General features: G+C 42.4%; 3 protein-coding genes across 3 annotated transcripts in view; all 3 read left to right on the plus strand.

Moving 5' to 3' along the window:
- Window positions 1-14,668, plus strand: part of LOC101940977 (olfactory receptor 14A16-like) — a 66,484-nt gene that overhangs the window by 15,478 nt on the left and 36,338 nt on the right. The window lies entirely within an intron of this gene.
- On the plus strand, window positions 1,556-5,273 carry LOC135974750 (olfactory receptor 14A16-like). Its single transcript, XM_065563276.1, has 2 exons — window positions 1,556-1,685; window positions 4,012-5,273. Exon 2 carries the CDS (start codon window positions 4,039-4,041, stop codon window positions 4,996-4,998), a length of 960 nt encoding a protein of 319 aa, XP_065419348.1. The 5' UTR covers window positions 1,556-1,685; window positions 4,012-4,038; the 3' UTR covers window positions 4,999-5,273.
- On the plus strand, window positions 13,093-14,052 carry LOC101940426 (olfactory receptor 14A16-like). The gene has a single exon (XM_005310291.4). The coding sequence runs from the start codon at window positions 13,093-13,095 to the stop codon at window positions 14,050-14,052; it is 960 nt and encodes a 319-aa protein (XP_005310348.4).

Below are 14,668 nucleotides of genomic sequence, written 5' to 3' on the forward strand. Positions count from 1 at the left end.
AAGAGGCTTTAACAGTATCATCCCAGAAGACTGGAGACAGATGCAAAAACACTACTTTTGATCCCTTCCTGACACTGAAGGGCTTTGTAAACTGCAGCCATATCCAGAAATGGGTTCTACAGATGGCCCTCTCTCTTTAACATGAGCCGAACACAGACCCCAGGACCAAACATTCATGAGTTTGAGGTTTTAAAATATAGGGCTGCTCCTATCTCATGTCTAGATCACGCAGAACGATCTGGTCCCAGCAGGGTATAAGTAAAAGGCTGTTATTCATTGGATACCTGACAGTCAGTGGTAGGCGAACAGCTTTGAAAATGAGGCTGCTTTGAAAATGCCAGCTGAGGGCTTGGTCAAGTGGAAAATTATCTCTTGTCAGAATTTACAAATGGCTCCTCTCTTCATCCTTGGCCAAACAGAAACATCCATCCCTGAGCGTTGCAGTGTTCAACATCCAACCTTGCATTCAACACTGCCTAGGGGTACACAGGGACCATTCCCCCACCAGGCTGCTAGTGACTATGTTGGCATAAGCATCAAAGTTTGTGCCTTGTGATAGCTTCATGGTGGCCTTAAGAAATGGACTGGGGATCTTTGTGCAGTTCCTAGAAGATGTGTCCCCACTGAGCTTTTTAGTTTAGTGCTGTCTGTAGTAAGAAAAATTAATGTAATGGCTGAGACAGAATGAATGAAATTCTGGGACGTTCATCCCAACAGAAGCTGAAGATTAGATACTTGAAAACTGTGCAACACAGAATTCCTCCAAGATTCTCCCTAGTGGGACTGAACCATTCTCCGTCACCAATAAAAGTTACTCTTGTAATTAAACCCATGGGGCAAAGAGCTAAGCAAGTGCGGACCGGTTCAGAACTTTTGAATCAGCTTCAGATCAGATTGGCAGGCAAAAAATATGAATTTATAACTGTGTAATGGGCTAGATTCCCCAGCTGATCTAAATTGCCACCGACGACAGAAATCAAAGGCCCAGATTCCCAGTTGGCGTAAATAGTCCAAACTACCATGAACTCAATGAAAGTGTAACAATTTACACAAGCTCATGACCTGGTCCTTAGTTTTAAATCTTCATCTCTGGGTACTTCTTGGTTACTGACTTCAAGTAGACAGGGCAACCTGAGCTGTAGGCTCCTCTAGCGGATGGATCCCAAGAGCTGCTGATACAAATGCAGGAGGGAAAAAAACATCTCTGCTAACCCAGAAGTGATTATGTGGTGTTAATGAAGGAACAGACTATTCCAGGCCGGCTGAGATTCTGGTGCCACTAGGCTCTTAGCTATTGTAGATCATGTGTCTGTGTTAGAAATCCCTGTTTTAATTTGCAAGCACCTTGGGACATGCTTTGGGCTTCTGCCCTGCCTTGTTTTTAGCCAAGGGTCCTGCCACGGGTGCTTTCATGATGTGAGATCCAGGGCGGGTGCTGTTCTCCCTCTGTAGGGTTGGAGTTGGGCAGGTTGTCAGGGTGGTTTGCTCCAGAGATGAGATCAGAGCTGAGCTTAAAGCCTTGGAGGCTGGATTCAAATATTTAGCCCCAGAGCAGGGACATCTTGGGCTGTGAACATGTCTGAACCCTGCACAAACCAGGAGCTGGGAGGAGTTTTCAGTCTCTGATCCCATTGAGTTCTTATTATCAAACATCTAGAGCCTGTCAGATTTCTTTTCAGCAGAAGGTAAGAACCTAAATATAAGTTACATTTTGAACTCTTTAAGGATTTAATTCTCAGTCTAGTCAGACATCTAGATCCAGTCAGATGAAAAGAAGGTGGATAATTTTGACTTTGCATCAGAAATATTTGCAGGGTTTGGCAACCATAAAATAATTTATTTTCTGCTAAAAACTACTGGAAACTATACGTTGCAAACCAAAGAATATTGGGATTTGCAGCTTTCAACAAAACCAAACCAAACAAAACATCTCAGTATAGGAAATATTTTCCCTGAACATCTTTGTTTAGTTCAAAAATTCATTTTCCTACTACTAAAATATATATATCTAAATTTCCAAATATCTCTAATTTGAAATTGAGCTTTAAACAAGGGTGGGGAACATTAATCCTGTTCAATAATACCATAATTTCAAAACCATTTTTTCTCTTGAAACTGGGTTTGTTTCTGTGTCAAAGGGATAGTTCATGGAAGGTAAAAATTGAATAAGCAGCAGAGCAGTTTGTTTTCTGCACACTACCACCTTTAGACTCAGAGTTGACCCACCAGTTAAAGCCAGTCTATCTCAGTGTTGCCAAAGGACATACAGGAGGTAATGGGATTAGAACCCATATTTCCAGGCCTTGGAAGTTAACAAGATAGACACAGGACCAGGATTACAGAGGGTTTAAGCACCTAAAGAAGGAGAAAGGTGCCTTTTGGGATTTACAATAGCATCTGAGCAGGTCAGTTACCTAACTCCCACTGAATGTTTATAGGACTTAGCCACCTGGCTCACTTAGGAGCATTGATAACTCCCAATAGGTGGGAAAACCCTAAATCCTTCCCCCCCCTGAGTTTTTGGCAAATGAAAACTTTCAGCTGAAAGCTGATTTTTTTTTATTTCAAAACAAAAAAAGTTTAGAAAAAAAAGTTTTCAGTTTTCTCACCAAACAATCCCAAACTGTTTGAGAAAAGCAGACAGATGCTGAGATTTGTTGTTGATTAGCTGAAAAACCAATCTCCATTAAAAAGAACACAGCTGAAAATTTCCAACCAGCTTTAAACTTTAAATGAATTGGCGAAAATTAATATTACCTGATAAGAGCCTGATTTCAAACCCATTTATTCTATTGCATCTGTGTGATTTCTCTTTCAAAGGGATAGTTGTGAGGAGGTACAGCTGAATAAACAGTAAAGTTGGCAGTGCACAGAATGTTTTATACAGAAGAGCCCCTTTAAACACTGGGTTAGAGTTGAACAGATCAGCCAAAGCCTGTCTATCCTGATCCCATTCGAGGACATACAGGAGCTCACTGGGAGTAGAACCCAGACCTCCTGGTCTAGCTCCACACTGCTGTCAGCTGAGTATAAACGGTGTAAATGGGTGTGCAGAACATAATTAGAGTAAGACATGGGGCTACATTTCCAAAGGTATTTAGGTGCCTAGTTGGATTTTTAGAAGCACCTAGGAGCCTGCAACTCGTTGATTTCAAGAAGTGTTGGGGCCCTGATTCTTTTGAGAATCCCACTAGCTGTCTCAATACCTTTAAAAATCTGCCCCAAAGCCCTTACAGTCCTAGTGGACACAGCAGAGAAGGGCGGGGGGGGGGGAGGGTGGTTTGAAACAGAGGCAGAAAGAGGGGAAATGACTGGCTAAAGGTCACAGAGCAGATCACTGGCAGAAAGAAAAACAGAGCCCAGGTGTCCTGACAGCCACTGCACCACACTGCACAGAGTAAACGATACAACATAACGATGACGGAGGGATGCTACTAGCCCATTGTTACACGCAGGCAGAAGTGCAGCTCTGGGATTTTGTGCCATAAATCAATTTGAAAGCAGACAACTGGCCATCTAAGTACAGGACTTGGGGTAGAAACATTACAGAGGAGCTGCCACTTATGATTCTGGGTGAGTCTATGTCATATTGCCCTGCAAAGTGGGAATAAGGCTGTGTTAGCATTTTATTTTATGAGTTTCATGCCCAAGTTGTGAGCTTGGTGATGGTCGCAATGGAGGGACCTTCTTTGCAAGAATTGTTGGATTTGGAGTGTGCTTTTTTCCATCCTTCATACTGCATTTTATCAAGCCACCCCATGGGCAAAATCCTCAGATGGGATAAAGTGATGAAGCTCCATTGACTTTAAAGCAGGTGACAATTTATACTACTGTGATAACACAACTCATTGATTGTCAGAGGCGAGGAGCAGTAACAACACCTTGTCATTATAAGTGATGAGTACTGTGCACCTTTGATATTCATATAATGAGATATTAGGGAAAGGGGAATCAGGGAGATTCCCTCTGTTGCTCTAATCCTGACCATTGTCCTTCTCATTCCCTCCACAGCCATCACACAGCGGACTGCGGAAGACAATGTCCAACCAAACCATCGTGACTGAATTTCTTCTCCTGGGATTCTCTGACATTCAGGAGCTGCAGATTTTACACTTTGTGGCGTTTCTAGTGCTTTACCTGATATCCCTGCTGGGAAACCTTCTCATCATCACAGCCATAGCCCTTGACCACCACCTTCACATCCCCATGTACTTCTTCCTGATGAATCTGTCCATCCTAGACCTCGGCTCCATCTCTGTCACCATCCCCAAATCCATGGCCAATTCCCTAATGAACACCAGATCAATTTCGTATTCTGGATGCGTCGCTCAAATTTTTCTCGTCTTCTTCTTTGTTTCAGCAGGTTTTGCCATACTGACTGTCATGGCATATGACCGATATGTCGCCATCTGTCAACCACTGCACTATGAGATGGTGATGAACAGGAGAGCTTGTGTCCAAATGGCAGCCAGTGTCTGGATCAGTGGTATTCTCTACTCTGTACTGCACACCAGGAACACGTTTGCAATGTCTTTCTGTGGAGGAAACATGGTGGATCAGTTCTTCTGTGAAATCCCCCAGCTACTCAAGCTCGCCTGCTCTGACTCATACCGCTTTGAAGTTAGGTTTCTCATCTTTAGTATGTGCTTAGCCTCAAGCTGCTTTGTTTTCATAATTGTGTCATATGTTCAGATCTTCAAAGCAGTGCTGAGAATCCCCTCTAAGCAGGGCCGGCATAAAGCCTTCTCCACCTGCCTCCCTCACCTCATTGTGGTCTCGTTGTTCCTCTGTACTTCTGCCTTTGCCTACCTGAAACCCACCTCCAGCTCATCCTCAGGTCTGAATCTCATGGTGGCTGTTCTCTATTCTGTGTTGCCACCCATGATGAATCCGATTATCTACAGCATGAGAAACAAAGAGATCAAACATTCTTTGAGTAAATGGATAGGTTGGAGGTTATTCACTAAGAACAAAATGTCCATATTTCTCCTTTGGTAACAATTTCATTCTGTATTTCTTTATAAATATAATCATCTGATGACATTATTGCCTCCATGAGGAAATACTGTGCAAGGTGTTTATGCAGAATTGGGTATTTCAACTAGTAAAAATAAAGACAAACATGACTCAAGAATAAAAGGAGTTTCTATATGTTTACACAGCAATGTAAATAAGATCGTAATCTATCTATCGTGTACTGCTACCACTTACCATAGTATCTGAGACTATTTCCTATAAAATCAGTACCCATAGCAAAGTCCTTAGTGAGGTCTCTGGCTCGTCTTATATTTTGGGATAATAACTCAGATTGAGGTATGAATGCTTTCAGGGTTCCTTCCCCACTCGGAACGCTAGGGTACAGATGTGGGGACCTGCATGAAAGCCCCCAAAGGTTATTTCTACCAGCTTAGATTAAAACCTGGTACACTGCCACCACCAAGTGTTTTAACAAGAAACAAGGAAATGACCACTTGGAGTTCCTCTTCCCCTAAAATATCTCCCGAAGCTATTACTCCCCCTTTCCTGGGGAGGATTGAGAATAATATCCTCACCAATTGGTTACAAAGTGATCAAAGACCCAAACCCCTGGGTCTTTGGAAAATGGAAAAATCAGTCAGGTTCTTAAAAGAAGGATTTTATTAGAAATAAAATGTAAAAATCATCTTTGTAAAATCAGGATGGAAAATAACTTTACAGGGTAATCAGATTCAAAGAGCCCAGAGAAACCCCATCTAGCCTTAGTTTCAAAGTTACAACAAAACAGGGATAAACTTCCCTCTAGCAAAGGTAAAATTCACAAGTTGAGAAAACAATGATAAACTAATAAGCCTTGCCTGGCTGTTACTTACAAGTTTGAAATATGAGAGACTTGTTCAGAAAGATTTGGAGAACATGGGTTGATGTCCGGTCCCTCTTAGTCCCAAGAGCGAACACCACCAAAACAAAGAGCACAAACAAAAGCCTCCCCCGCCCCCGCAAGATGTGAAATTATCTTGTCCCCTTATTGGTCCTTTGGGTCAGGTGTCAGCCAGGTTACCTGAGCTTCTTAACCCTTTACAGTCAAAAGGATTTTGGTGCCTCTGGCCAGGAGGGATTTTATAGTATTGTATACAGGAGGGTTGTTACCCTTCCTTTTATAGTTATGACAAATGCATTTGTTCTTTGCGGTTTTTATTTGTTTGTTTGTCAGATTTTTAGCTTATTTTTTGCTTAACTACTTGGTTGGTGGTTTGGTTTGTTTCTTTCTTTTAGGAGGTTTTGGAAGTGGAAAGGCCTGAGGAGATAGTGAGTGTTTGGTGAGACAGGATTTTCAATGTTTGTCCTCTCTTGGGACTGTCCATATGTCATCTCTTTGATGGGGTTCTCTGAGCGAACTGAAGGTTTGCTCCCCACAATGTGCAAAAGAGGTTTCTGCATGGCTTAGTTCCTACTGAAATGATTATGTGTATACTGTTGGCATATTATTGTGTAATTAATGATATGTTAGGCATCTTTTTATTATTTTAACCTAAGTGAATATGTAAAAACTGTGTCATTCTTCCTATGGTGGAAAGGCTGTTTTAAAGAAAAATGTTTTCCAGAGTTTCCTAAAGAAAATCTGACTCGGAATAATGAAGCCAAATTTGGATTATTAAATCATAGAATCATAGAATATCAGGGTTAGAAGGGACCTCAGGAGGTTATCTAGTCCAACCCCCTGCTCAAAGCAGGACCAATTCCCAAATAAATCATCCCAGCCAGGGCTTTGTCAAGCCTGACCTTAAAAACCTCTAGGGAAGGAGATTCCACCACCTCCCTAGGTAACCCATACCAGTGCTTCACCACCCTTCTAGTGAAAAAGTTTTTCCTAATATCCAACCTAAACCTCTCCAACTGCAACTTGAGACCATTACTCCTTGTTCTGTCATCTAGTACCACTGAGAACAGTCTAGATCCATCCCATTTGGAACCCCCTTTCAGGTAGTTGAAAGCAGCTATCAAATCCCCTCTCATTCTTCTCTTCTGCAGACTAAATAATCCCAGTTCCCTCAGCCTCTTCTCATAAGTCCATGTGCTCCAGCCCCCTAATCATTTTTGTTGCCCTCCTCTGGACTCTTTCCAATTTGTCCACATCCTTCTTGTTGTGTGGTGCCCAAAACTGGACACAGTACTCCAGACGAGGCCTCACCAACGCTGAATAGAGGGGAACGATCACATCCCTCGATCTGCTGGCAATGCCCCTACTTATACAGCCCAAAATGCCATTAGCCTTCTTGGCAACAAGGGCACACTGTTGACACATATCCAGCTGCTCATCCACTCTAACCCCTTCGTCCTTTTCTGCAGGACTTCTGCCTGGCCACTGAGACCCTAGTCTGTTGCAGTGCATGGGATTCTTCCATCCTAAGTGCAGGACTCTGCACTTTTCCTTGTTGAACCTCATCAGATTACTTTTAGCCCAATCCTCTAATTTGTCTAGGTCCCTCTGTATGCTATCCCTACTCTCCAGCGTATCTACAACTCCTCCCAGTTTACTGTCATCTGCAAAATTACTGAGGCAATCCACACCATCCTCCAGATCATTAATGAAGATATTGAACAAAACCAGCCCCAAGACCGATTCCACTTTAGCCCCTCACTTCAAAGAGATCAGGATTTGGCCAATAGATTATATACACAAGGATCAATATTTAGTTGACAGCACCCTGGAGAAAGTGAGTGTGACAGAGATATAAGGGCCAGATTTCCCATCTCAGTTAGACTAGCACCAATGCAGAGTAGACCCATTGACATCACTAGTTTAATACTAATTTGGTTCTGGTCGAAAGTCACTGGACAGCACTCAGTAGTGACATGAACACTGGTGTAAATTTCTTATCTGGGGTCATTTTGGTGTAGCCCTGATGTAAGTGGAAAAGTGCCATCACATGCATTGATCTGGTGTTCCATACGCCATCTTGGGTAGATCTACTCCCATCCAAGCTGAGAAAGGATCTCAGAAGTTGGCCTGTTATTAGTATTAGAATATCATCTTTGTGCATGGTGGTGTACACTACATATATGACAGACAAAAGCATTCGATTAGATAGATAGACAGACAGGACCATTCCTTGTCCTAACACACAACCTCATTTAGTCATAATGATAGATTTCTATTTGATTGTGAATTATATTAGCTAGCTAGATAATGAATAATATATGGAAATTATTGTGAAAATTATTGTGCTTCTTTTCCTGTTAATGATTGTCTATGTCCAGATCATGATTTTCTCTAAGTACTCCTTACTGAATATTATTTAGCAAAGATTTTTATGACTATATCTTACTCCATCACTCATTTACAAACAGCTCATCCTAACACACTTAGTGTTTGAACTTTGAGTTGTTTTGACAGGATACATTTTTAACATGCTCTGGTTGCTTCTCTGAGCAAATGGAAGTATCACAGTCGGGATCCTTAGGCCAATCCTCAGCTGAGTTAAATTGTCATAGCTCTACTGAAGTCAATAGATCTCTGAAAATTTACACCAGCTGAGGATCTGGTCCAAACACTCAAGTTATGAATTTAAAACTCACTTCCTTTGAATGTTCTGTACAATGGTCCTGATTCCACAGCCACTTCAGCATGTTCTTAACTTTAATCATATGAGTGGCCCCATTGAAGGTTTAAAGGTAAACTCACGCTTAAGTCCCTGGTGAATGTGGGTTAGGGATATGGATAGGGCTTAAGGCTAACACCAAACTGGTACCAGACTATGATACTGTCTCCATTTCTCTCCTTTCCCAATCAAATAAAGCCCTGCAATTGGTGTATTGGAATTACTCTCCCCTTCTGGCTTCTTTCCATAATTAGGATTCTGGGACCTGACTCCTCAGTGACTTTAGGCACCACACCGATGAATGGAGTAGAGAGAGAGAGAGATCAACATTGAGAAGGACTTGCACAGAGAAAGGATGCAGTGTCACTGTCCATGTCATCAGTGTTAGGGGTATTCTGATGTGAGGCTCTCACAGTCACTCCAGCTGAAGCTGTTCCACTCTGGATAAATAATTAAAGAGTTATTGGAGTAGGGGGACTGGACACTGGGTCTTCCAGGTGAGTGCTAAGACCACCAGGCTACAGGGTAATTCTCATGTTCTCTCTCTCCCTCTCTGACCCAACGATTCTTTAATTATTTAATCTAAAGTGGCACAGCTTGAACGGATTGAGGGAGCCCCACATCGGAATATCCCACAGCCCAGTGATTAGGACACTGGGTGGCAGATCCCCCTTCAAATCCCTTCTCCTCAGGTAGGGGGGACTTGAACTTGGGTGTTCGCCATGCCAGGTAAGTACCCTAACCACTGGACTAAAAGCTAAAAAGGAGGGCCGCCTTCTTGTCACACAAAACACGATGGATGTCTAACACCAAGGAGAGCGTTCCCAGAAGTGATTATGTGGTGTTAATGAAGGATCAGGCTATTCCAGACCAGCTGAGATTCTGGTGTCACTAGGCTCTTAGCTATTGTAGATCATGTGTCTGTGTTAGAAATCCCTGTTTTAATTTGCAAACACCTTGGGACATGCTTTGAGCTTCTGCCCTGCCTTGTTTTTAGCCAAGGGTCCTGCCAGGGATGCTGCCATCATGTGAGATCCAGGGCGGGTGCTGTTCTCCCTCTGTGGGATTAGAGTCGGGCAGGTTGTCACGGTAGTTTGCTCCAGAGGTGAGTTCAGAGCTGGTCTTAAAGCCTTGGAGACTGGATTCAACTATTTAACCCCAGGGCAGAGACATCCTGGGCTGTAACCATGTCTGAACCCTGCACAAGCCAGGATCAGCTCTAAATTTGGGAGGAGTTTTCAGTCTCTGATCCCATTTAGTCCTTTGTCTCTCAGCCAAGCCTGTCCAAGGAGGTGAGCAGGGAGCACTCATCTGTGGTGTGGATCGCTGTCTGCTAGGAACTGCAGAGAGACTCAGGAAATCCAGCGAAGGGACATGGAAACTGCCACTGGATAATACAATGATGGGGGCATGAGAGAGAGATTACCAATGAATCCTGGTGCTTGAGGATCAATTTTTGCTTTCAATTATATACGTGAAGGTATTAATATAGAGATAAATTTAATAACAGATATATGAATTGTAATGGGAACTCTTTAAGACTTTTATTATCAAGCATCTAGAGCCTGTCAGATTTCTTTTCAGGAGAATGTAAGAACCTAAACATAAGTTTCAATTTGAACTCTTTAAGGATTTAACTCTCAGTGTAGTCAGACATCTAGATCCAATCAGAGAAAAAGAAGGTGGATAATTTTCACTTTATATCAGAAATCAGAAATGTTTGCAGGGCTTGGCAACCAAAAATTAATTTATTTTCTGCTAAAAACTACTGTAAACTGGAAATTTTGCGTTGTAAAACAAAGAATATTGGGATTTGAAGATTTCAGCAAAACAAAACAAAAGGTCGGAGTATAGGAGATACTTTGCCTGAACATTTTTGTTTAGTTCAAAAACTCATTTTCCTACTACTACAACTACAAAAAAATCTAAATTTCCAAACATCTCTAATTTGAAATGGAGCTTTAAACAAGGGTGGGGAACATTAATCCTGTTCAATAATACCATCGTTTCAAAACCATTTTTTCTCTTGAAACTGGGTTTGTTTCTGTGTCAAAGGGATTTTTACTGGAAGATAAAAATCGAATAAGCAGCAGAGCTGATAGCCAGAGTTTATGTTTTATGCACACTAGCACTTTTAGACTCAGAGTTGACCCACCAGTTAAAGCCAGTCTATCTCAATGTTGCCAAAGGACATACAGGAGATAAATGGGACTAGAACCCATATTTCCAGGCCTTGTAAGTTAACAAGATAGACACAGGACCAGGATTACAAAGGATTTAAGCACCTAAAGAAGAAGAAAGGTGCTTTTTGGGATTTACGATAACATCTGAGCAGGTTAGGTGCCTAACTGCCACTGAATGTTCATAGGATTTAGCCAACTGGCTCATTTAGGAGCACTGATAAATTCCAGTAGGTGCCTGTCATCATCTTTTAATCCTGGCCCACAGATAACACAGAAGCTGGGCTGGAATCAGGGAACCCTGCTGGAGATTGTACGCTCTGTGTTATGCTGGGGTCAGACTAGAGGATCAGAATGGCCCTTTTGGCTTTATCAGCTTTGTTTCTGTGCCCTTGCCTCTGGGTCTCTGCTTCTGAGCTGTGCAGGGCTCCAGGACATGAATCCTGCTAGCCCTTAGGAAAGAACATGTATAAATCACCTTCGCATAGCATCAGTCCTTTAATGCCAGTGCAGCTCGAAGCCAGCTACACACAGCTCGTCTGTAGAGAGCAAAAGGTTTGAGTCTAGTTCAATTACAGAATGAGGGGTGAAAGGATTCTCAGATACTTGTGCCATTAGCTTCTAGATTCTGGTATATAGATTGATATTGACCAAAAAATCCTCGTGCTGGATGACTGAATGTGTCTTCTGTTGGGGAAAAATCCACAAAGACTAGTACAGGAAGTTTGCTATTTCAATTAAATATGTTGGAGGGTTAGCATACAGGAGAAAATTAAGATGATAACTATGAATTACAATACGAACCCAAAATCCATCCCCCCTCTCCCGCTCCCCCCCCGCCCCGCAGTTTTTGGCAAATGATAGCTTTCTTCTGAAAACTATTTTTATCTCAAAACCAAAAAAGTTTCTTTTTTTATGTTTTCAGTTTCTTTACAAAACAATCCCAAAATGTTTGAGAAAAACAGAGAGATTCTGAGATTTGTTGTTGTTTAGCTAATGTCCATTACAAATAACACAGCTGAAAATTTCCAACCAGCCTTAAACTTTAAATGAATTAGGGAACATTAATATTGCCTGATAAGAGCTTGATTTCAAACCCATTTATTCTATTGCAGCTGTGTGATTTCTCTTTCAAAGGGATAGTTGTGAGGAGGTAACAACTGAATAAACAGTAAAGTTGGACACGCACAGACTATTTTATACAGACTAGTCTCTTTAAACCCCAGTTTTGAGTTGAACCAAGCAGCCAAAGCCTGTTTATCCTGACCTCGTTCAAGGACAGACGGGACTCACAGGGAGTAGAACCCAGACCTCCTGGCCTAGTTCCACACTGCTGCCGGCTGAGTATAAGCGATGTAAATGGGTGTGCAGAATATAAACAGAGTAAGACACAGGGCTACATTTCCAAAGGTATTTAGGTGCCTAGTGGGATTTTCATAAGCATCTAGGAGCCTATAACTGATTGATTTCAAGGGCTGATGGGGCCCTGATGCTTTTGATAATCCCACTAGGTGCTTCAATACCTTTAAAAATCTGCCACACAGCCCTGCTCATAAAGCCCTTACAGTCCTAGTAGACATGGCAGACAAAGGGAGTGGGGGGGTGTGGAGGCAGAAAGAGGGGAAATGGCTGGTCCAAGGTCACAGAGCAGGTCACTGGCAGAGACAAGAACAGAGCTCAGGTGTCCTGACAGACACTGCACTGAACAGCACAGACTAAACGATACAACATAGCTGTGATGGAGGGATGCTGCTAGTCCATTGTTACATGCAGACTGAAGTGCAGCTGGGATTTGGTGCCATAAATCAATTTGGAAGCAGGCAGCCGGCTGTCTAGGCACAGAGCTTGGGGTAGAAAAATTACAGATGAGCTGCTACTTACGAGCTGCTGGGTGAGCCTATGTCATATTGCCTGCAAAGTGGGAATCAGGCTGTGTTAGCAGTTTAGTTTATCAGTTTGTGAGCTTGGTGATGGTCGCAATGGAGGGACCTTCTTTGCAAGAGTTGCTGGATTTGGAGTGTGCTTTTTCCATCCTTCATACTACATTTTATCAAGCCACACCATGGGCAAAATCCTCAGATGGGATAAAGTGATGAAGCTCCATTGACTTTAAAGGAGCTGACCCAATTTACACAAGTGTGATGTGACTGTCAGAGGCGAGGAGGACTAACAACACCTACTCATTGTAAGTGACGAGTGCTGTGCACCTTTGACATTCATATAATGAGGTATTAGGGAAAGGGGAATCAGGGCCATTCCTTCTGTCACTCTAATCCTGACCATTATCTTTCTCCTTCCTTCCACAGCCATCACATGATGTACTGAGGAAGAAAATGTCCAACCAAACTGCCGTGACTGAATTCCTTCTCCTGGGATTCTCTGATGTTCAGGAGCTGCAGATTTTACACTTTGTGGTGTTTCTAGTGCTTTACCTGATATCCCTGCTGGGGAACATTCTCATCATCACAGCCATAGCCCTCAACCACCATCTTCACACCCCCATGTACTTCTTCCTGATGAATCTGTCCGTCCTAGACCTCTGCTCCATCTCTGTCACCATCCCCAAATCCATGGCCAACTCCCTCACGAACACCAGATCGATTTCGTATTCTGGTTGCGTCGCTCAAATATTTCTCGTCATCTTCTTTGCTACAGCAGATTTTGCCATACTGACCGTCATGGCATACGACCGATACGTTGCCATCTGCCAGCCATTGCACTATGAGACAGTGATGAACAGGAGAGCTTGTGTCCAAATGGCAGCCAGTGCCTGGATCAGTGGTATTCTCTACTCTGCACTGCACACCAGGAACACGTTTGCAATATCCTTCTGTGGAGGCAACATGGTGGATCAGTTCTTCTGTGAAATCCCCCAGCTCCTGAAGCTCGCCTGCTCTGACTCATACCTTATTGAAGTTGGGTTTCTCATCTTTAGTTTGTGCTTAGCCTCAAGCTGCTTTGTTTTCATAATTGTGTCATATGTTCAGATCTTCAAAGCAGTGCTGAGAATCTCCTCTGAGCAGGGCCGGCATAAAGCTTTCTCCACCTGCCTCCCTCACCTGTTTGTGGTCTCCTTGTTCCTTTGTACTGCTGCCTTTGCCTACCTGAAACCCACCTCCAGCTCAACCTCAGATCTGAATCTCATGGTGGCTGTTCTCTATTCTGTGTTGCCACCAATGATGAATCCAATCATCTACAGCATGAGAAACAAAGAGCTCAAAGGTGCACTAAGTAAATGGATAGGTTGGAGATTATTCACTGAGAACAAAATGTCCATATTTCTCCCTCGGTAGCAATTTCATTGTATATTTCTTTATAGATATAATCATCTGATGACATTATTGCCTCCATGAGAAAATACAATGTAATCTGTTTATGTTGAAATAGGTATTTACACTAGTAAAAATACAGATAAACATGACTCAAGAAAAAAAGGATTTTCTATATATGTTTACACCAATGTAAATAAGATCGGAATCTATCTATCATATTTGCTACCAATCACCATACTATCTGAGACCATTGCCTATAAAATCAGTAGCCATATCAAAGTCCCTAGTGAGGTCTCCGGCTCCTCTTATATTTTGGGATAAAAACTCAGATTGAGTTATCAATGCATTTGTTCTTTGTGTTTTTTGTTTTTTTGTCAGATTTTAGCTTATTTTTGCTTAACTGATTGGTTGGTGGTTTGGTTTTTTTCTTTGTTTTAGGAGGTTTTGGAGGTGGAAAGGCCTGAGGAGATGGTGAGTGTTTAGTGAGACAGGATTTTCAATGGTTGTCCCGTCTTGGGACTGTCCATATGTCATCTCTTTGATGGGGTTTTCTGAGTGAACTGAAGGTTTGCTCTCCACAATTATAAAAGAGTGCAAAAGAAGTTTCTGCATGGCTTAGTTCCTACTGAAATGATTA

The sequence above is a fragment of the Chrysemys picta genome, chromosome 12 (genome assembly GCF_011386835.1).
Source record: "Chrysemys picta bellii isolate R12L10 chromosome 12, ASM1138683v2, whole genome shotgun sequence".
Classification (NCBI taxonomy): Eukaryota; Metazoa; Chordata; order Testudines; family Emydidae; genus Chrysemys; species Chrysemys picta.